Source organism: Marmota flaviventris, chromosome 7, assembly GCF_047511675.1.
Source record: "Marmota flaviventris isolate mMarFla1 chromosome 7, mMarFla1.hap1, whole genome shotgun sequence".
NCBI lineage: Eukaryota > Metazoa > Chordata > Mammalia > Rodentia > Sciuridae > Marmota > Marmota flaviventris.
This window is the reverse complement of record NC_092504.1, coordinates 117,417,732-117,441,514: the sequence shown is the minus strand read 5'-3', so window position 1 is coordinate 117,441,514 and position 23,783 is coordinate 117,417,732. Positions and strand designations below refer to the sequence as shown.

The following is a 23,783-nucleotide window of genomic DNA, read 5'->3' as shown; positions in this document are numbered from 1 at the left end:
TATATATATGTTTTTTGGTACCAGCGATTGAACTTAGGAGTGCTTAACCACTGAGCCACATCCACAGCCCTTTTTTGTATTTTATTTAGAGACAGGGTCTCACTAAGTTGCTGAGGCTCGCTCCTTCCTGAGCCTCCCGAGCCACTGGGATTACAGACGTGCAGGCTGACTAATGTGCTTTCAAATAAGCTCCAAGAAAAAGCAAGCCCAACTATCGAAGATACTATTTGTACATAGTTTGAGTGTGTTTAGATAATGTTTATTATTTTAATTCCTTCTATTTTGAGAGGTGTCTCTGATACTTTTTTCTTAGGGAGAACTATTGTGTTTACTGGACAATAAGTTTCTGAGAAGCTGTTAGGAATTAGCAAGGTAACAACCATGGAAACAGCCAGTCCAAAAATAGTTGACCTCAGTGAGCAAACTTAGAAAGTTTAAAAAATACTTCAGTAGTTTGACAGGATTTTATTTTGTAATAAATGTTTGTCTTTTGGTGAGAGGAGATTGTCTAGTTAAAATGTAAATATGAACAAAAGGAATACTAACATTTAAAGCTAAAAAACATTGACTTAGGTATTAAAATACAAAGTGGCAAAATTCAAGGTCTTATTCAGCCAAGTGAGCAGACTCAGAGACTTGATTTAAAAATAGGGAGTAAATAAAACTGAGTGTAAAGAATGTCTTCTTTTTTATTCTAAGTGCTCTTCAAAACAATAGCTGAAAAGGATGCGCTATGACAAGAGGTTTTCAGTGACATTAGGAAACAAGTGAATGGAATAAAGGCTGCTCATTTGTTTTCTAATAGGAAGTTACAAGTTGAGAACTTAGTTCTGTTGAACAGGTTCTGAAATATTTGAGATGTATCTTTTAAACAAATATTTCAGAAAACATACTGTTAAAATGAATTATAAATCGCTAATAAATTGCTTATAGCTCTTTACATTTCCTATACCTTATAGTTAATGTTGTTTCTTGAAGCTTGGCCTTAACCATATTGCTAGTAATAAAATGACACACTTCTTCGTCCCAGTGAAATGGGAGCAATAACAGTCTACAAAATATTGCTGTCATGATTAAATGAGGTTGTATACATATAGTTTTTGCTTTGTATAGTTTCAATATACATCAGTTTCATATAGCACAGTTTAGATAAATAGCACAGTCCTCCAACAGCACAGCTCTCTTTCTCACTCTGTTTAGTCCTCTGATCACATGCTACCTCCTTCACATGTAGAGTTGTAACCTTGGCCTGTCACTCCCTAGCCCTTTTATACTGCCTTGAAATAAAAAAAAAAACAAAAGAACCTATTACTTGTTTATCTATTACTTATTACTTATCTGCAGCACTTATTACTGCCTTACATATGTTTTACTGTCAGTCTCCTTCCTCTGCCCTCCTGTCATCTAGGATATGAGTCTGTGTGGGCAGAGACTTGATCTGTTTTCCTCACTGCTGTATCTGTGGTATTTGCAGCAGTGACTGGCTTAAAGTTAGTTCTAAGTAGATGCTGATTCAGTAAATAAATCTTTTATGTTTCAGAGCTCAAACAGTGCTTTTGCCTTTCCTATGTCATTCTTATGGTGGATTCTGAATTCCTTATTGTCTTTACTTTGACACCAAGTTCAGCTTTTATGTTAATATATATCTCATTTCTCCAGTGAGGTGCCAATGACTGTATCTTTTTCTTTGCCCAGAAAATCTGACATATTAAGAGTAAACAAATACTTATTAAATTTAAAAATAAACCAGTTGCTATTGCAGCTTCTTAGTCTACATGGTGTTGTCATAAATCCTTTAGTTCATTCAACAAATCCAGTTTGTTCATTCATTCAGCACATTTAGTACATACCTGCTATTCAGGTGTTGGCATATAGCAGCAAACCAAATGGTAACAAAAGTTTCTCTTTAAGTTATTCTTATATGTGTCCCAAATTAACTTTTTTTGTTTTCCTTTCCTTTTCTGCAGTGGAAATTAAACCCAGGGCACTACAAGTGTTCTTCCACTGACCTACATTCCTAGTGTTTTGGTTTTTTGTGTGTGCTTTAAGGTTGAGACATGGCCACACTAAGTTGCCAAGGCTGGCCAAAGTTTGTGATCCTCCTCAGCCTACCAAGTAGGTGGGATTGATTACAGGTTTTGCCACCATACCCAGCTCCAAATTAGTATTCTTAAAGCAGTTCTTTCACCAAGTCCAGCAAATTGCTGCTCAAAATTTAGAATTTACTAATTCAATCAGGGTCAAAATTTCTACCTTAGTATTTTATCTGGTCTCCTAATTCTTTTACCCCCATTGACCATGGGAGCCTGGTTGCTGGCCTCCATGCTATGCCAGTAACGTGGCAGTGATTGCCCTGAGCTTCCTGCCTTCTCCTGGAATAGTTTTTAGAATAGGGTGAGAATGTATTCTTCCTCTCTCTTGCCCCCTCCCTCTCTCCAACACTCCAAATCCTCCACAAATATATCTCATTCTAATTAAAAAGTGTGACTCCTCCCTTTGAGAAATATCCTCAACCCTGCTGTAGGCTCAGTGCTTTACTATTACATTAAAAGAGATATGATGGATCTAAAATCTGTATAAAAATTTAGGTTAGTCGTTAGGTAGATTTAATTTTAATTTGTCATGGTCTTCAAATTCCTGTGAAATTTTAACAAAAGTAAATAGAAAAGTGATTTTTTTCTTTTAGATTTAATGCCTTACTTCAGTTTAATAGCTTTGAAGTGCTAATCATGTAGATTGGCTAGGTTTTAATCTGCATTATTAATATATTTCCTTCCCATAGAGCTAGCAAACTGTAGCTTCAATTTTAGTTTTTGGTGATTTTAGGCACTTTTATCTTGACCTGTTTGTCTAACATTTACTAAGCCCTGAGATTTGGTTTACAAGGTCTGGACAACATTTTTTCTAGCTAACTTGCTTTGTACCTTTTTAAAAAGATATCTTTGTTTTTTATGTAATGCTAAGGATCAAACTCAGTGCCTCATAAGTGCTAAGTAAGCATTCTACAACTGAGCTACTCCTAGCCCCTGGTTTGTGCCTTTTAAATAACATTGTGCTCCTTGGCTTTCTATTCTTTTTAAATTGTAAGACTCACTGTGGAGTATCATTTTTATTACAGTTAAACTAGTTTATATTTAGGTTGACTGATATTAGTTTTTATAATATATATCTAAATTAAAGGAAATTTCCTTTACCTAGCCATGATTAAAATCAGAGAAACCCCCATTTACCTAGCTCACCTTGGAATTGAGGGGAAATTAACATTGCACATGAATGATTTATTTATATTGGACATTGACTAAGCTTATAATAATGATATATTATTATATATACACTGGTGGGTGTCTAAAATTAGACATCATATTTTAGTGATTTGGGGGAGGGGGGTGTACTGGGGATTGAACCCAGTGGTGCTCTACATCGAGCTATGTCTCCAGTCCTTTTTTAAAAAATTATTTTTTTATTTTGAGATAGGGTCTCACTAAGTTGCTGAGAGCCTGGCTGAGTTGCTGAGGCTGACCTAAAACTTGCAATCCTCCTGCCTCAGCCTTTCTAGCTGCTGGGATTATAGGAATGTGCCACCACACCTAGTTAGTGATCTTAATTCTGTTCCTTAAAATAATATTCATGGTAGATTGGTAGTTTTAAAATTTTAAGCTGAATTTTAATATCTGCCTTCTGCTTATTTCCAGAATAAAGAAAGTATGTTATGTTTGATGTCCACTGTACCAATTAATAGCAAATCTTGCTATATTTGCTGCTGATTATATATCATTATAGAATGTCATGACAGCATAAGGGAATACATAAAAGAGAGAAAAATAGTCTAAGATGTGATTAAAAGGACACAATTCTGAAGTGTTGTGTGGTATGGGATTTTTTACAAAGATATTTTTTTCTTTTATTCAAATGTTACTAAGGATTTGAAGCGTTCATTACCATCTGGACTTGGTCTCTCAGAAACTCAAATTACATCTCATGGCTTTGACAGTACCAAAGAGGGGGTTATTGAAGCAGGAGCATATCAAGGTAAGAGCCCATATATTTGTAAAAATGGCTGGGATGGAGGAGGGGAGAAGTTTACTGACTGCACTTCCATTAATAAAGAACAAGAGTTGAGACCTTTAATTCTGTAATAAAACACTAATAAACACAATCCTTTGTCTCTTCAACTGAAGTATTTTAGGCTGTGTCTTAATAATCTTATATAAATTGGTCAATGTGCATATTTTCACTGTTACTTAAATATTGTTTTTTAAATACTGAAAAACTCAAAATTATATCAAAATGCAGATTTAGATTACTTTAGTTTGTAACCATAAAATTTATAACTATAAATATTGTTTGTAGGAGTACATATTTCCTATATCAAAACAAATAAGAAAGTGAACTTTTACTTTTCCTACTATACTGGAGGTTTCCAAAGCATAAGTTTGATAATTTGCTGGGAGGACTCGTGGCTGTGGGTTATTACAGTGGAAGAATACCAAGCAGAGAAGGCAAAGAGGCACTGAGATGAAGTCTGAGTGAAACTAGGCTTACACTTTCAGAGGTCTCCTCCCAGTGCATCCATAGAGGAATTTCTTAATTTGTCCAGTAATGAGTTGTGACAACATATATATAAATGTTGCTAATGAGGGATGCTCATTTAGAGGCTCAGTGCCCAGGGTTTTTATTGAGACTGTTCATATAGGTATCCTCTGTCTAGTAGTGTCAAAATCCTGGATTTCCAGAAAGAATGAAGGCGCTTACGTTGTTTGTATAGTTATATACAGTGATCTATCCTTCTGGGCATGGAGGGAATCCTCCCAATCCTCAGACACCAGTCAAGGGCCGTATTATAAGCAAACCTTTTTAAGGACCTGCTGTGTTAGCTCCTTTTTGCATACATCATTTATATATATATATAAAATCTGTCTCACACATATATATCTGTTTTTAATAGGAAAAAGTTACATCCTTTTTTAAAGTTCTCACCTAAAATAATTATCACATAAGTAAAAGAAAAACCATGCACACAATTTGAATGTGGAAAAATACATTGTTTTCTTGACAGAGCTGTAGTTAAAGTAATCAATGTTCATGAAGTACACTAATTTTAATACTACTTTGTAATTTCATGAGATAAAAAATGACAAAATCATAGAATTTGCAGGGAAATGGATGGCACTAGAGCAGATTATGCTTAGTGAAGCTAGCCAATCCCTAAAAAACAAATACCAAATGTCTTCTTTGATATAATGAGAGCAACTAAGAACAGAGCAGGGTGGAAGAGCAGGAAGAAAAGATTAACATTAAACAGATACATGAGGTGGGATGGAAAGGGAGAGAAAAGGGAAATTGCATGGTAATGGAGGGAGACCCTCATTGTTATACAAAATTACATATAAGAGGTTGTGAGGGGAATGGGAAAATAAACAAGGAGAGAAATGAATTACAGTGGATGGGGTAGAGAGAGAAGATGGGAGGGGAGGGAGGGGGATAGTAGAGGATAGGAAAGGTAGCAGAATACAACAGTTACTAATAGGGCATTATGTAAAAATGTGGATGTGTAACCGATGTGATTCTGCAATCTGTATTTGGGGTAAAATGGGGAGTTCATAACCAACTTGAATCTAATGTATGAAATATGATATGTCAAGAGCTTTATAATGTTTTGAACAACCAATAAAAAAAAAAAAGAAATAGATATATGGAAAAAAAAAATCTCCATGCTTTTGCAATACTTAGCCCTCTTGCACATAATATGTGCTATATTTTTAGTGTATTACTGGCCAATTCTTTATTCAAGAACAGTTTAGATTTTAAAATATATTCTTTGCTACTGGGTCCTAGAAATAGGCATTTTGGATAATCCAGTATAATATCTCCTGTCCTAGATTAGTGAAGTGAATAGACTTTCTCATGATTTCACTTTCTCTCTCTCTCTCTCTCCCCCTCTCCCTCTCCCTCCCTCCCTCCCTCCCTCCCTCCCTCCCTCCCCCCTCTCCCCCCCTCTGTTTTTAATGTTTATAAAAATAAAGCTATAAAAGGGAACAAGCATATCAGTATTTTAACAGTGTACACATAAGCCCTGCATACTATATGTAGACACGGTCTTAAAAAATATATATATAATTTCTGCTTCATTTTTAAGCATAATGGCATTGTTATCTCTTTAGAGGTACAAGGCTTACTTTACATTAATTATTGTTTCTTTGTGGTATTGGGGATTGAACTCAGGGCCTTTAGCACACTATTCAAGTGCTCTACCACCTGCAGCCCCAGTTTCAAAACTTAAGTGTCAGCATAGAATAAAAATTAATTTAATATTCAGATATTTTAAGTGTTTTCAATGAACTTATGTAGCTGACATTTGATTTAACCTTTTTCCCCTCAAGTGAAACAAGTTTATTGAATAATTGAAATCAACCGGCCATTCTAATTGGCAGTGCATGAACATTAAAATGCTAGTCAGTTTCACTTGCTTATAGATATACCCAATCCTTCAAATTGGAATTGAAAACGTGCTTCACACTGAGCATGGTGGCACATGCCTGTAATCCCAGTGGCTTGTGAGACTGAGGCAGGAGAATTGCAGGTTTGAGGCCAGCCTCAGCACCTTAATGAGGACATAAGCAATTTAACAGGTTCCTGTCTCAGAATAAAAATGAAAAGGACTGGGAATGTGGCTCCGTGCTAATGAGTCCCTAAGTTCAATCCCCAGTTTAAAAAAAGAATGTGTTTCATATAAAGGCAGTAATTTGTCTCTTTGAACTGTGTTTATAAAACATTTCTTAACCTAAACTGCATTGTTGATCAGTATTAAAAAGAGAATCAGAGCAAGGTGTGGTGGCACATACCTATAATCCCAGCTACTAGGGAGACTAAATAGGAGGATTGCAATTTGAAGGCCAGCCTGGGCAACATATCAAGATTCTGTCTCAAAAAAAAAAAAAAAAAAAAAAGTGAGAGAGAGAGAATATCATGCTGCCATACTGGGATAAGTGGATCAGTTGAGTGTTTACTGGAAAGTGGTAGTTGTTTTGAGGGCCTCTTTGCCTGCCTCTCTCTCTCTCTCTCTTCCACCACACACACACACACACACACACACACACACATACATAGAGACAGACATATCTGTCTCACACACTCTCTCTATATATGAATATGATAAAGAGCGACATAATGCTTATAATTTAGAAAATAAGTCTTATGAAAAATATTAGATATTTTAGTGCCTTAGCTCTGGAAGAATGAAAGATAACTTAGTGACTCTATTACGCAGAACAGTTACTATAAGAATAATGTTAATGGGGCTGGGGCTGTAGCTCAACTGGTAGAGTGTTTGCTTAGCGTGTGTGAGGCACTGGGTTTGATCCTCAGCACCATATAAAAATAAAATAAAGGTATTGTGTCCATCTACTATAAAAATATTTTTAAAAGAGAAGAATATTAACAATGTACTTTTCCATTTATCTCTATCTTTAGCAAGTTTAGAAGAAATTATACTTAAATTCAGCCTAAAATCAACAATTATTATTGAAATTTTCCTAACAACAAAGATGTGGCAGAATTAGTAATAGTGGAACTCATGAATAAATCAAAGCTCCTAAGAGTGACTTGTGCTTCGTTTCTGGGTTTTGTTTTAATAGGGGTTTCAATCATTGAATCCATTTATTCCTTTCTTAGATTTCTGTTGTTGAGATGAAATGGAGCTAATTCCCCAAATTTAGTCAGTTAGCAAGATCCTAGATTTTTAAGAGGTTTCTTTTGTTTTGTTGATATTGGGAATTAAACTTAGGGGCACTTAACCAGTGAGCCACATCCCCACTCCTTTTTATATTTTACTTAGAGACAGGATCTCACTAAGTTGCTTAGGGCCTCGATAAGTTGCCGAGGCTGGCTTTTAACTTGCAATCCTCCTGCCTCAGACTTCTAAGCCGCTGGGATTACAGGCATGCACTACCATGCTGGCTGTTATTTTTAATGGGTATTGCTGAATGCTTTTGGTAACCCGTTTGGTAACTCTGGGTTAGTTTGAACTAGTTTAAAGTATTAGAATACTGAATACTGAAGATGCAAAGAGGTGATAATTACCTTTGAAGGTAAAGCAAACAGCGGAAATCCCAATTACCTTAGCACAACGCCATGGTTTGCCATTTTAGTTTGGAAAGTTACATATATATATTACACTTATCATGTTGTGTCATGATATTATTTCTTGTGCAAGATTAATAAACTGTAATAACTAGAACTACAGCTCTGTTCCTGGGGTCATCAAGACATGGAACTATGGTAGTCTTCTTTTGTTTAATGCTTCCTTATAATAGGAACCCTTGTGCCTTGGATAGTAGTGATATATAGTCTTTGTTTAAAATGGTGGTCAGATTTGATAACCTATTAAAATGTCCTCCAACTCAGCAAGTAACTTATAATTAATGTTTTCTGCATTGAATCTAATAATGGAGATATCATAGTGTGGATTCAGAACATCTCAGTCTCTAATAAGAAACTGTTTTAATCTCTCTGAGCCCCATTTCTCTTACAGTTTAATTTGACAGTTTGGCCTAGTTGATTTTCATCTCCCTTTCTAGCTTTAAATGTTATAGTACAACAGACTTTAGGGCACACGTATCTCTCATTTTGAAATGTAGTGACAATATGTAGGCCTATTGCAAAAATGTGAGATCTAGTCCAAATTCAGAATGGTACTAGAACTGATAACTGTTTCTGTTGCAAGGCACAATAGTGCATGTTTGTAATCCCAGCAGCTTGGAGGCTGAAACAGGAAGACTGCAAGTTCAAAGACAGCCTCAGCAACTTGGTGAGGCCCTAATCAACTTAGTCCTTTTCTCCAAAAAAAGGGAGTGATGGTGGTGTGGGGATATGGCTCAGTGATTAGGTGCCCCAGTACCAAAACAAAGAAAGAGAACTTACTGTGTCTGAAATATGTAGTTACTACTATTTTAAGTAAGGAAAGTGGTTATTGATTCTTTCTTAAGAAAATTTAGTTATGAATTTGATATATTATGTATTTTCCAGAGAACTAGGGAAGAACATTACAGACATTAAATATTCTCAGCTTTTTTTTTTTAACATCTATTAAATGATTACTCCCTTTTCTTTGGTTTGCTACTTAGCATTAGCAATAATATTAAGTAGTCAGTATTTATTATGCTGTGATGACAAGGCTCATAGATATTACATAATTTGCTACTAATGTGTTCCTGGCACTATGTGGTAAACAGCCAGAATTTCATGCCCAGGGTCAGAATTTAAAACTGTGTTTCATTCAGAAGTTTCATTGTTTCCTCTGGTTATCAAACTTGATTGTGTTTAAAAATCAACTGGCTTTTAAAAAACAACATATGCCTGTTTCACTAATGATAATGATCACTAGATCTATAAAGTATCCCGAGATGTTTTAAAAACTATGGAAGTGGTGATCAGTCAGAAAATACATCAGTACTTCTGAAACTTCCAAGTCCTACAAAGGAACTAGGTACTGAGGATCTTGTGATAATAGGGATTCTGGTTCAGCAGATATGGGACAGGGCATGAGATTTTGTGTTTCTAGATAGGCTTCCAGGTGACTTAATTGCTGTGGGTGCCCTGCATGACTCGAGTGAAGGACATAGTTCATTCACATTTCTGTAAGAGATATTAAAGCATGCTTTCATATCCCTGTGTGCCTTCGGATATTTACTTGAAAAGTTTTTCCTACATTATGAAGTATTTACTTCAGCTTTAAATCGTTCAACTGTGGAACTTTGATCACTTTCTATTAATTGGTTTTGAAAATAGCAGAGTCCAGGTGAAATAGTTTTGTTTAGATATGATCTTGCCAAATTTCTTCATATAGGTATGTGTTTTGTTTGCTTTTGATAGTTTGATGAAAAATTTATATAAGAACTCCATTTAATATTAGTTCTTTTCTGTAAGAAAGCAAATATATTAATTCCAGTCATTAATCTCAGTGTTTTCGTATTTTAAAGGAAATAGCAATAAACCTAATTTCAAAATGTATAGTATGAGGAGGAGGAAAAGGATATTCACGGTTAAATGTCTGCCCTGCCCTTTTCAGGTTCCCCAGCACCACCTTTGCCATCTGTTCTGTCTCCTAGCAGGGTTGCAGCTAGTCGACTGGCTCAACAAGGAAGTGATTTAATTGTTCCTGCAGGTATTCACTGCACTGATTGGATAAAGCCTCCTTGCTACTGCTGAAGCTAAAACTCACTCAGTTTCATAATCACTTGCTTTGTGTTCTTAGGTGTGTGTTATTCTGGCTTTTTTGGTGGCTGCTGCTTTTTTTAAAAACAATAGGGAAATAATCTTTCTAGCCATAGCCTATCTTTCTGGCTTTTCAAAGTAATTAAGCTGCATCTCACTGAAATTTAATCCTTTTAAAGGTTAAAATCATAGTAAAATGTGATTTGCTTTAAATCATTCTTTCTTTGCTCTGGGCAATATAGGTTCACTGACTGGATCCTAACCTTCCAGCTTTGCAGCTCTGTCCTATTTTCAGTTAAACAAAAAAGGAAGTTTCAACAGTTGGGTAGTTATTATTGGTAACAGAATATTGGAAGTGGAAAAGATTTTATCTTATTTTTTTCCTCAACTTACAAATAGTTTTCAGATTGCAATAAAGTACTATACAATTTGCCAGTTATGTCCAATTAAAAAAAAATCCTTGGGAAGGATTAACATCTTTGCATTTTAAATTTGCTCCGCACTTTAATGTTGCTGGACTATAGAAACAGGAAAAATGAATTCCATGTTTCTTTTGGTATGGAATGTTGACAATATTTTGTTTCTATGAGAATTTTGCAAATTCCTAAATGTGCTTGATTTTATATACTTTTCTCAGTCTTAGCCTGTGATAAAGCTGGGTTAAAGGTGGGCTGGCTGTAGGAAGAAGTGAGAGAAGAAAATTGTTTTATTTCTCAGAGAGGGATCCAACGCCAGACCTTGCACAGGTCAGGCAGGTGTTCTACCACTAATATACCCGCCACCTCCCAGCCTTAATCCTAATTTTTAAAAACCATTTTTGTTTTAATTTTTTCCTTAGTGTTTCATTGTGCTTTTAAAAATTATTTAAAAGTTTCTATCCCAAGTCATTGATATTGTAAATGTTTATAAAACATTTTGTGATTAGAAATTGTATAGTGGTAGAGTTGCTTTTTTGTCATGAAATCTCAATTGCTGGGACAATATATCATCAGGACTTTCCAATGCCTTTATTAATTATGCCTTGTTTTTTAAAGATTTTTGTGGGAGAGGCTCTTGAGGAAAAGGTACAGTGTAGGTCTTTTTTCAACCCAGCATATTACACTGGTGGTGAGATTTTTTTATTATTATTTAAATGAAATGTGTTTTTTTAACTGATGATATAAAAATTGTACATTTTAAGGTGGTACCATGTGATCGATTTGATATATGTATTCATTGTGTAATGTTTAAGTCATATTAAACATATGTTCTTAAACATTTATCGTTCTTCATGGTGAAAACATTAATTTTTTAATGACTTTTTGAATCATTTTTTAAATTTTATCCAAAATCATAGCAACTGGTCTAAATAGTATATGCAGTGGAAGGAGGTCACTGTAAGGATTTTCATTGACAAAAATAGTTTCTTTATAGGGTCAGCAGGTTATAAGATAAGTTGTGAAAATTTTATTTTATGTGAAGAAAATAGCAACAATATAGAAAAGAAGGTTGATTGCAGCAGAGTTTTTTTTTAAAAGATAACAGCCAGGCATGGTAGTGCATGCCTGTAATCCCAGCAGCTCCCAAGGCTGAGCGGATCACAAGTTCAAAGCCAGCCTCAGCAACTTAGCCAGGCCCTAAGCAACTCAGCGAGACCCTGTCTCTAAATTAAATATAAAAAAGGGCTAGGGATGTGGCTCAGTGGTAAAGTGCCCTGGTTTCAATCCCTAGTACCAAAAACAACAACAACAACAAAAAAACACAAACAAACAAAAAACACCCCAGACAGACAGACTACATGACATACATTTAAGTTTCATGGACAGAAGTATTTTTAAATGATTAGGAATTTCTAGTTCTTCAATTTGTGAGAACCTTTTTATTTTTTAATTGTAAAGTAGTTTTAGTTGAATGGCATGAATATTTTGTTTTCTTTCTTTCCCTACTTGTCTTTATCTGGATGGTGCTTTTGTCTTTTTGTTATGATCATACAGGTGGCCAACGAACACAGACAAAAAGTGGACCAGTAATTCTAGCAGATGAAATTAAAAATCCTGCAATGGAAAAGTTAGAACTTGTTAGAAAATGGAGTCTAAACACCTATAAGGTTTGTAATTTTTAAATTTTTCTTAAATGGGTCTAAGAATCTTCATTTATGTTTATTCAGATTATTATATTGCAATGTTATAAATATGAATATATAGAAAAGAATTTAACCATCTAAATTTGAAAGTACAATTAGAAAATTAAATATTTGTTTTATTATCGATCTTTACATATAATTTAAAATGTCAGTAAAAATAGTGAAAAACTATTAAAATTCTTAACTGCCAAATAGTACATATTTGAAGAAATATACTTACTGCCTTGGGATTATGTTAGCCATAGAGCTATTACAGATATATTTGCCCCCTCTGCCCTCCCCCCACCCCGCTTTTTTGGATACTTTATTTATTTTTAATTTTAAGAGACAGTGCTGCCCAGGATGGCCCCCAGCTCCTAGATCAAATGTTCCTCCTTCTTCAACCTCCTGAGTAGCTGACTATAGGCATGTGCCAGGCCTTTTTTTTTTTTTTTTTTTTTTAAATACTTTATAGTAACCAAAGATTGGGAAAGCATATTAATTCTTTAAGGTTTGAAATTCTTGTATCTTCTTATAATTACTAAGTGTTAGCCATAGGTAGCACAGTAAATTAATTAGGTTTTAAAATTTTAGCCACATTGTTATTGCATAGCTTGAGTATTTGGTTATTTTCCTTATGTTCTCCATAAAATAAATAAGCAAATTACTTAATCTGTAGTATATTTCATGTATTATAAATAGCCCAATCCCTAAATTCACTTAGTAATTTTGAAAACTCAACATGGATAGGGTAGTAAATTCATGGAACAGTTAAGTGGCTGAAAGCCCCAGCAGCTTAGGTTGGAGCATGAGCCACACTCTGAGTTGTGAATTGGTTGTCGATCTGTTGGTTGGCAGTTCAGGAATCATGTGTTTCTTTATACAGAGTAGATCCCCTCCTCTGTGTCTTCTTAAAACAGTGAATTTATTTTTTCAGTTAATTATTTTTTAAATATGTTCTGAAATCCTCAACAAAATTACAGGTTTTCTGCAGATGGTAAACGTGCCCTGAAACATGCTATGTTTAACATGTAACTTCCAGAAGTTACTTAGCTTGGGACAGTGTAGAAGCTGAGAAATGCTAGCGATGCCTGCTTATGCAGGGCATTCTCTTAAGTCATTGCTCTGTTTTCAAGGATTGGAATTACCCTATTCCTTCATATCACAACTGCTTACCCAATATTCACAGACGTCTCCTCCATCTTCTTACTGATCCCACATACTCAGTCAGCCATTAAATCCTATGGATTCTGCCTCCTTAGTTTTCCATCATGTTTTCCTCTTTTCTGCATCCCAGCCTTCACAGCCATTGTTTTGTCTTTGTTACACAAACTATCCCCCCACCCCATCCCTCCTGTAATAACTTCTCAACAAATTCTCTTGGACTACATCTGCGTAATGTGGTCACTGTTGCTTTAACATCCTTCAGCCAATCCCCAGTTGTCTTCAGAATGGCATGAATCTGACCCTGCCTGCTTTTCCAACTTTTTCTACTCCTCTTTTCTGTCTATGGATCCTATCCATACCAAATTACCCAAAGATTTCCTTAAGCAATCTATGCTTTCTAATACTTGAGTAACTTTGTTTATGATGCTGTTATCTGCCGACTGCATGAAATTCCCCTTTATTTCACTTGTTTCTTTCATACCAAACTCCATTTATTTATTCATTTATTTATTAAATGTAGAACCTTTGAACCCTCTTTTCATTTCATTTAGTTTTTTTCTTGTTCCTTATCTAATTGTTCCTATTTGTGAATGTTATATGTTCCTTTTCTTCCATTTCTTACTTCTACACTAATCTGAGTTGAATCGTTATTAAGATTCTACATTTGTCTCATAATATTAATATTATGTAGATTCTACATTTATCCTTTCCTGAAATGTATGTAAATGAAAATGACCAGTCTTTAAAATGTGGTGCATATGGTATACTATGGGAAGGAGGTGTTGTTTTTTTATATGAAAAATATTCTCATCAGAACTTAATTTGGATATTCCAATTTAGGTCACAAGAGAAAAAGAGGGTTCTAACTCAAATGACTTTTTGGAGCTCCCTTCTCTATATTTCATTGTAATAACCTTCTTAAAATCTTCTTAAAATGCCCCATGTGTCTAGGCTGACAAACAGCTCTCAACCAAAGGAAGCTCAGAGTAAAATGATCTGTTGGGTCTATATGATTCTCTTTGTTCTCTTTTACATCTTTTTGATCTAAATTGTACCTGTTATTGGGTATTCATTGTTATGGATAATGCTTTAGGAACTTGTTCTGATTGGGTTGATTTAGGACAATGATTGTTATCCATATTATTTCTTTTTTAAAATATTTTTTAGTTGTCAATGGATCTTTATTTTATTTATTTATATGCGGTGCTGAGAATCAAACCCAGTGCCTCACACATGCTAGGTAAGCTCTCTACCACTGAGCCTCCACCTCAGCCTCTGTATATTATTCTTGAATAACATGATTCTGTTTATGACTTTGATCTTCCAGCTTTCGTGATTTCTGTCTTTAATTTCTTCTGTCCTTTAGAAATACTTCAAGGCTTTTCTCAAAAAGAAGATCTAGTTCTTCATTTGTTCATTGTTAATTTCAGCCCCAAGACCAGGCTGGTAATTAAAAGCCAGCTAATGTAATAGGAGTAATTTTGAGTTCAGCTCTTGAACCCATCTTTTGAAGCATTATTTTAATCTACCTGATTTTATTCATAAAATTCAAATCCAGAATTTATTTTATTCTTCTCATCTGTAGAAACAATTGTAAATAATAAGCTATTTTATGTTGTTTCGTCTTTTGTTTTTTCCTCGTCTACAATAGAGTACTTTTTGAAGTCTTTTTTTAACATTAATCTCAGTTTCAGCGTTTAGAGCTGTTTGATTCTTTCCTAAATATTAAAAATTTTTTAAGATATTTAAGAATTTTCCATTTTATTCATACTCTTATTAATTAATCTTTGTTGTCTTTAAGGCAGTATCTTTTAAACTCCCTTGTAAACTGCCTGTTTTTCTTGTCATATTGCCTCGTTCATTTATTGGTTGGCCTATTTTCCCTGTTCAAGTTCCTTTGATGCGCCCTTCTCTATATTTCATTGTAATAACCTTCTTAAAATCTGTCTGTTGTTGCTCTGTATTTTTTCTTTTGCTTGCACTTAAATGTCTTTTTTTTTTAGCATTAAAAAAAGCTCTTGGTGCTATTTAAATACTCTTGCACAGTCACTATCTTGTAAGTTCATGCAGTGACATGCAGGGTAATTTTCACACCATGTGTCACTTTATTTCATCTGTCCTGCTCCAACTGGGAAATCTATATGGGTCAGTAATTGACTTTGCCTTTCTTCTACCCCTTTAACTTAGCTTCATTTGGAAGCTATTATCTTCAAAATGAATTCTTAATTTATATGGGACTACCAGCTCATTACAAATAATCTCCATTTTCAAGGACTTTAACAAAGGATAGAGAACTTAGATTCTTAATTTTGTTTTATTTTAAACTTCCTCCATAGTATATAGTAGTCTACAAATTTTCATTTTAATATCAGTATACATTATAAATTGATTTAAATAAAAATTCACTCTTTAGGGATTATGTAAAAAACTCCTTTTGAGACCCTAATGAGTGGCAAAATGCCTAACAGCTTTATATCTTCTCACTACAACTTTCTTCACAAAGCTGCCTGTAGGCCAGTATAGTATTCTTATTTCCAGATTATTTAATTTTTTAAAGAGTGTATGATTACCTTTATTGGAATATAGGTTCTGTAAGGTCAGTTTCAAAACTTGTTTCAGGTGTCCAGATTTACCTTAATTTGCCTCATATCAGTATCTCACTGCCCTAGCTTCCTGGAAACAAGCAAACAAAAACATTTCCTCATTAAACCTTTGGCCCTCCTGCCTTTCTGTAACTGTTATTTCTGGGGGAAAAAAATGGCCACTCAAAATAACAGGTGACATTTCTTTGGTTTTGCCCAGTTTATGAATCTACTTTAATGGACTTTGGCTTCTTAACTTTCAACAGATACTAATCTGGGTATGGAAGGAACCACATGCTTTGGTTTGGGAATAAATTCAGTGTCTCTGATAGGGAATATCCTGGTCTAGAAGAAAAGTGTGAGAATGAGTGACCTAGCTCTTTTATGTTATTACCATTTCAAGCAATTATTTCTTGCTGATTTTTTTTTCCCTCCTTAAAATCATCATATCTCCTCCAGTTAAATTTTTCTCTTTATGTGATTTTCCTCTCCTAGGACAGTTTTATATGTTTTCCCAGTAATAGTGTTATTTCTCTTCTATTCTTAACCTGTACTTTTTTTCTCTTTTTCTTTTTTTCTTCCCTTCAGTTCTGGGGTACTCTACCACTGAGCTACATCCCTAGACCTTTTGATTTTTCATTTTGAGATACAGTATTGCTGAGTTGCTCAGACTGGCCTTCATCTTGGGATTCTCCTTCCTCAGCCTCTGAGGTAGCTGGGATTATAGGCATGTTCCCCCATACCTGGTTATTATACTTTTTTATTATAATTTTTCTATGTAGTTAAGAATTTTTCTACTTTTTAAGAAGAGAATTCCTTTAAAAAAAAAAAAAAAGTTTGTTCCTAAAGATCCTTAGTTGATGAAAAAAGAGAATGTGTCAGGAAATTAGTTTTAATTTTAAATGGAAAAATATATGATTAGCAGGTTTATGTATACTGACAAAAGGGCTTAAGATATTTTAATAGAAAAGAAACATTCAGAGTATTTTATATGTAACAGAATAATCTCATATTTATTCCAAACATTTTATGTTTGATTATATGTTTAAAGTTGAGTTTAGAATTTAGAATACTCAAAACTATTGATAGATGCCTATTTAATGGGATTAAAGGAAAAGGGAATTTACCTTTTATTCATGCATTGTTTTAATTTCTATAACAAACATTAATTCTATAATCAAACCTTTGAAAAACATAATAAAGAACAAATTTTTAAATTATGATACTATATTTTTAGAATATTTTTGGTAAGTTTTAATGGTGAATATGTTGATTCGCTACACAGCTACCTTTAAAATGTATTATTGAATGATGAAAGCCTTATTATAATTTTCTATTTCCATCAAAAATTGTTACTTGGAGGGGCTGGAGTTGTGGCCCAGTGGTAGAGCGCTTGCCTAGCATGTGTGAGGTACTGGGTTCGATTCTCAGTACCACATACAAATAAATAAAATAAAGGTCCATCAACAACTAAAAAATATTTTTTAAAAAATTGTTACTTGGAAACTTATTTTCATGTGCTTTGAAATTAAATACATTTTAAAACATTTTAAGTTTCTATATCTTCTGTATTATTATTTCAGGTGTAGAATAGAATAACATAATTAAACATCATGCTAAGTAAAAGGAGAACTCAGTAATCTGTAATTTCCCTCTTTTTCTCTTTCCCCTCCTCCTGCTTCCTTCCCTTTTCATTCTTCCTTCTTTCCCTTCATTCCTACTTTATACACTCATACACAAGAACTACATAGAGGGAAGACAGACTAAAACAAAGCCTTTGAAACCCAATAAGAGCATAGAATTTTGGTATTCTTTGTTATTCCTATATTAACAGTTTTAATATTATTCTTAAAACAATGCCAGCTATCTCTATTGTGTCCAATAATTTATCCAAACTTAAATGTGAGAATTCATCTGACAGTGTATAAATTAAATGAATCTTAAAACTTTTTCTGATTAGTAATAGTTTTTAGACATGTCTGGTAAATTTACTCTGTGTCCTGATAAATTGCTAAAGGGCTGGCAACTTTCGGTTTGTTAGGTTAGTTTACTTGAAATTAAAAATACAAAAGACGGGCTGGGGCTATAGCTCAGTGGCAGAGTGTTTGCCCAGCATGTGGGTTCAATCCTCAGCACCACATAAAAATAAACAGATAAAATAAAGTCATGCTGTACATCTACAACTACAAAAAAGAGAAAAAAAAAAGACTTTTGCTACATGTTTAGCATTTGTATTTTGGATTGCTATATTTGTTTTTCCTTTTCTCTCCCTCTCCTAAACAAAGTACATCTTTCCGTTTTTAGTGTACTCGACAAATTATCTCTGAGAAGCTAGGCCGTGGCTCAAGAACTGTGGATCTTGAACTTGAAGCTCAGATTGATATATTAAGAGATAACAAGAAAAAATATGAAAACATTCTAAGACTGGCTCAGACATTGTCAACCCAGCTTTTCCAGATGGTGCACACCCAAAGGCAACTTGGAGATGCTTTTGCTGACCTGAGTTTGAAGTCTCTAGAACTCCATGTAAGATTATTTAAAATAGCTATTAGAGATGGAAGAAAATGGTAATGGGAATAGTCCAAGAGGTGATTTGTTACATTTATGATTTGCTGAATTCTTAATACAGTTGGAGTTTGTTTGGGTTTTGGGGATTGAACCTAGGGCCTTGTGCATGCTCTACCACTGGTCTACAGCCCTGGCTTTATATAATTGAAATTTTGAGACATTCTTTTAAGGTATTTCATGTAATTTTTTAAGACTGTCCAACTAACTTTAGTCAACATAGTAATCCATTTGTACCCTAGACTATATGTCAGCTGGAGGTTTTCGGAAAATGGAACTTTGGTAAGAGAGAAGGAAAGATATTCAAGCAGCCTAGAAAGAAGTCATGTGTGTTTTGGTTTTGTTGTAGTTGTTTTTGTTTTGTTTTTTGGTGTGGGCATATCTTGTGATCTCTTTTATGTCTAGGTGTTTTTGTTTTTTTGTTTCTTACTTGAGGCTTACTGGTACAGACATCCCTTAGCTACAAACTTCTAACTTGAAGAATTCAATAAGTTAAAACATTAAATCCCTTTGTCCTAAAACCTTGGACAACAAAATTTGGCTTCAGATCACAATAATGAAAAATACTGAAACTCAATTTTGACTAAGCCATTAAACAGACAGAAATAGTATTTGGGAAACTGAATGTAATAACAGCTGCAATTACTGAGTACACAATTTAAATGGAACAGACTAGGTACTTTATGTTTATTACATGTATCTGAAATAAATGGGACCAGAAGTATTTGAGATTTGGGAATTTTTCAGATTTTGGAATGCATGCATACTGTACCAGTTGAGTATCCCTAATCTGAAAATGTAAAATACAAAATGCTCCCAGATCTACAACTCTTTTTTTGTTTTTTCGAAGTGCTAGGGATCAAACCCAGGACTTCATGCATGCTAAGCAAACACTTTACCACTGAACTTAAAGAGCTACATCCCCTTCCCCAAAATCAAAAACGTTTTGAACATTATGTAATTTAGCTACATGGAAGTAATTTTGGCACAGACATTGCATGCAGAGAAGGCAAATTTGTATGTAGTATATCTGTTCCACAGATATGTTCCAGAATTTTATAATATAATATATTTAGATATAATTCATGTACCATAATTTATCCTTACAAAGTTGCATTCAGAAGTAGGCATTTATAAAAATCATTTTTATCTCCTTTAAGAGATTTTTGTTTTTTCTGCTCAGTACATTCAAAAAGATGTACATCGATCACCACTATCAAATTCCAGAACATTTTCTCATCCCAGAATGAAAATGCACATCTATTCTTTACTTCCTTTGGTTCCTGACAAGCATTAATCTATTTTATGTCTCTGTGGAATGACATATTATGGACATTTGATATAAATGGGATTATATAATATGTAACCTTTTGAGTCTGACATTCTAACTTTATTTCCTTTATTTTCACCCCCGAGTGGAATTGCTGGGTTATGTAGTAGTTCTTTTTTTACATTTTTCTAGGAACCTCCATGCTACATACCATAATTGATATAGTAATTTATCTTCCCACCAGTGGTGTGTAAGAGCTCTCTTTTGTCCACATCCTGACCAGCATTTCTGTGTGGGGTTGTTTGTTTTGTTTTTTGCTTATAGTATTTCTAACTGGGGTGAGATGATAACTCGTGGTTTTGATTTACATCTCCCTGATAGTGATGTTGCCTATTTTTCCATGTACTCCTTGGCCATTTGTATGTTGTCTTTTGAGAAATGTCTATTCAGATCGTTTGGCCATTTTTTTTAATTGGATTAGTTGGGTGATGGTGTTATTGTTTTACGTTCCTCGTGTATTCTGAATTTTAATCCCTTGGCAAATATAGAATTTCTCTTATTCTATAGGTTGTCTTTTTGTTGATGGTTTCCTTTTCTTAGTGTTTTAATTTGATATAATGCCATTTGTCTCGTTTTGCTTTTCAGATCTTATTCAAAATATTGTCTATACTGGTGTCTTAAAAGTGTTTCTCCTATGGTTTCTGCTAGTAGTTTCTTAGTTTCAGGAGGTCTTTGATACATTTTGAGTTGATTTTTGTATATGATAAGAGATAGAGGTCTAGGTTCATTCTTCTGCATATGGATATCCAGTTTTTCCAGTACCACTTATTGAGGAGACTGATGTTTTCCCAATATATGTTTTTGAGGCCTTTGTCAATGATCATTTGGCTTAGATATATGGATTTATTTCTAGTTCTTCTGTTCTTTTGGTCTGTGTGTCAGTTTGTATACTGGTACATGGTATTTTGAAATTAAATTTTTAATTCTAGGAATTGCATTAACCTTCTATCTTAAGTAGCAGATTAGAACTACAGCCCTACTCCTGATGTAAATATGCTTGATTATTTTATGTTTATTTGTAATTGCTAAAACAACTTATAATAATATATAAAATATCCCTATCTAACTGAGAATACTAAGAATTGTCAGCAACTCAAGTTTGAGTCATACTCTATCTTATTTTCAGTGCCAAAAGTTTATTTACTTATAATGTATATACGTAAGTATATTCATTTCTTTCTAATTATTGTGTTCTAATTATTTTATATCATTTACTACTATAGCTTATGTGCCTTATTATAAAAAGTTAGCTTTTTATTTTAGCTGGTTGAAGTTTCAAATTATACATTAAAATCTTAAGTATTTGTTTTTGTTGTTCATAGTAGTGGGGATTCATCCCAAGGCCTTGTATGCTCTAGGCAAGAGCTCTCCCACTAGCTACATCTGTAATCTTAAAATCTTAAGTTATAAACACATTTCCCAGAATTACAGGTGGGATTTATATTCATGAAATAAAATAGTGTCACTTTACTCTTTCTCCCTGCTTTGTATTTAGGCCCATTGTTCTCATGTGTAAATTTAGGATTCGAAATTCTATTATATAATTTTTCAATCTGCTGAAATTTCATCTTCCTATGATTTTGTTTGTTTGTTTATAAAAGAGTAGCTCTCTAGGTTATATACATCTTCTGTGGTTAAATTGGGGTTGTGACATTTTGAAGGTTTAATGTATAATTGTGGGTACTGAGAACTTTTAGAAATGAACACAGTACTACAGGGAGGAGTATCGTGTAATGATACATAGTTTGTTGTACAGTGAGTAGAAAGGGTCCTTTTATCCACTATTGAATTTATGTAAATCTAACTTCCATATTTTTCATCCTTTTATTTGTTGATTTTTGAATTTTGCCCTTTTTAATGAATATCAAAGGAAATAGAGTTGTAATATGTTCTATTAACATTTTCTTTTTTGTGGAGGGCAGTACTAGGGATTAGATTAGGGGCACTTATCTCTGAATTCCCAGTCCTTTTTATTTTTTGATTCAGGGCCTCTCTGAGTGGCCCAGGCTGGCCTTGAATTTACCATTCTCCTGCCCCAGCTTCCCAAGTTGCTAGGAGTTGCTTGGATTACTGATATCTGCCACTGTCTCTGGCATGTTAATATTTTCTAAAAGTTGTAAAAGTGTTTTGTCCTGTACTCTTCTATTTCCAGTAACATTTATTTAGACTTTGTGTATAATCTAGCTTATAGAAACTTGTCACAAATCTTCAGCTGTACTACCTTTCATTTTAGTTTTTACATGTACTAATTGACATTCTTTTAATGTAATCCTATATCTACCAATATTTGCAATCAAAGTCTATACAGTTTTGAAAACCAAATCCAGTGTAAAGAGTTGCATAGATCTAGTTTAAATAGAAAATACTTTTCGCATAAGAAAAATAATTTTAGTTAGTTTTTTTTTCAGGTGAAATTGAGAAATGTTTTATAATTAACTGGAGAATTCTCAAGATGAAGATTTATCATACAATAAAACATGATCTTTTGGAGTTGGGGGGTGTAGTTCAGTGGTAGAGTGCTTGCCTAGCACGTATGAGGCTTGGGTTTGAGCCCCAGCATCACAAAATACGTACGCATACACATATAAATGTATATGTGTATATACATGTATATATGATCAGTCTTTTAATTTGGTCAGATGTGTGTTCCTCAGTAATCTGTTTTAATGAAACGTGGACTGGGAAGCTTCCTCTGCTAAATATTTAGGATTAGTTTTTGCCGTGTCTGAAGGAGTCGTGTGTAATGTTTGCTGAGCTGATGTGGTTTATTCAGAGAATGAACTAAATCTGGTGTTGAGTGATCCTTCCTCAGCTGTATGCATAGATAGGCTTGAGCCTGGGAGTCAACTGGTCGCTAAGTTTACACAGAAATGTGTCTTGTTAATATTTGTACTTTGAGGAGATTCAGTCAAAACATAAAAAATTACAATATATTTTATGTCTGAAAGTTTTAACCAATTTTTACCTAATTTGGTTGTAAAAGTTATAGTTTCTTTGATTAATAATCTGCTATATTTTTCTTCCTAACAGCTGTGCTTATTTTAGTACAAAGTAGTTTAACTTTTAAAAATCATTTATGTTTAGCTGTGCATCTAAGCTGATGACAATTTTGGCTTATTAAACTTTTTTGACAATGAAATAGCTAACTGTGATGTAAATTCTTATATATTTTAAGACTGAAAGAAAAACTTACATTGCTAGATTTCTAAAGAAAATATTTTCTCATTAGTGATATGTTTGTGATTTTCAAAGTCATGTCTACTATTTTACCACTGGGTAAGTTAAGATGACTTCTTTATTTTAGGAAGAATTTGGCTATAATGCAGATACCCAGAAGCTGCTGGCTAAAAATGGAGAGACTCTTCTTGGGGCCATTAATTTTTTCATTGCTAGTGTGAACACATTGGTGAATAAAACAATTGAAGATACATTAATGACTGTGAAACAATATGAAAGTGCCAGGTAGGTATAAAGTTTCTCCATATTGTCTATTTTACAGATGGCACATAATTCTGTTAAAATTTTGGTTGCAAAGAACAGAAACCAACTCTGTCTAATAAGGGTAAAAAAAGAATATACTGGAAGATTATAAGATAACACACAGAGCTCTCATAAAGGGAGGAAAACAAGATTCTGGAAATAGGCAAGAACCACAGCCAAATAATGCCTACGAGTATCTGTTCAGTACCCTGATTTTTATGCCCCTGCTACTTGATGGTACCACAGCTACCAGAAGTACTTTCCAATAGACCTCTGAATACTTGATTCATTGCCTTGGGAATGTCCAGTGGAGTCTTGGTAGTGTGCCTAAACTTTAAACTTGCTT

At 33.9% G+C, this 23,783-nt stretch overlaps 1 protein-coding gene across 8 annotated transcripts in view; it reads left to right on the top strand.

The window, feature by feature from the left end:
* Positions 1-23,783, top strand: part of Arfip1 (ARF interacting protein 1) — a 114,454-nt gene that overhangs the window by 66,452 nt on the left and 24,219 nt on the right. For 6 of the 8 annotated variants that reach the window (XM_027926758.2, XM_071614604.1, XM_071614605.1 and 3 more), the window contains 5 exons: positions 3,921-4,029; positions 10,067-10,162; positions 12,186-12,298; positions 18,367-18,588; positions 23,262-23,419. In XM_027926758.2, the coding sequence (XP_027782559.1) occupies positions 3,921-4,029; positions 10,067-10,162; positions 12,186-12,298; positions 18,367-18,588; positions 23,262-23,419 (698 nt within the window). The remainder of the gene's footprint in view (positions 1-3,920; positions 4,030-10,066; positions 10,163-12,185; positions 12,299-18,366; positions 18,589-23,261; positions 23,420-23,783) is intronic. The other 2 variants (XM_071614607.1, XM_071614608.1) reach the window with 2 other exon arrangements.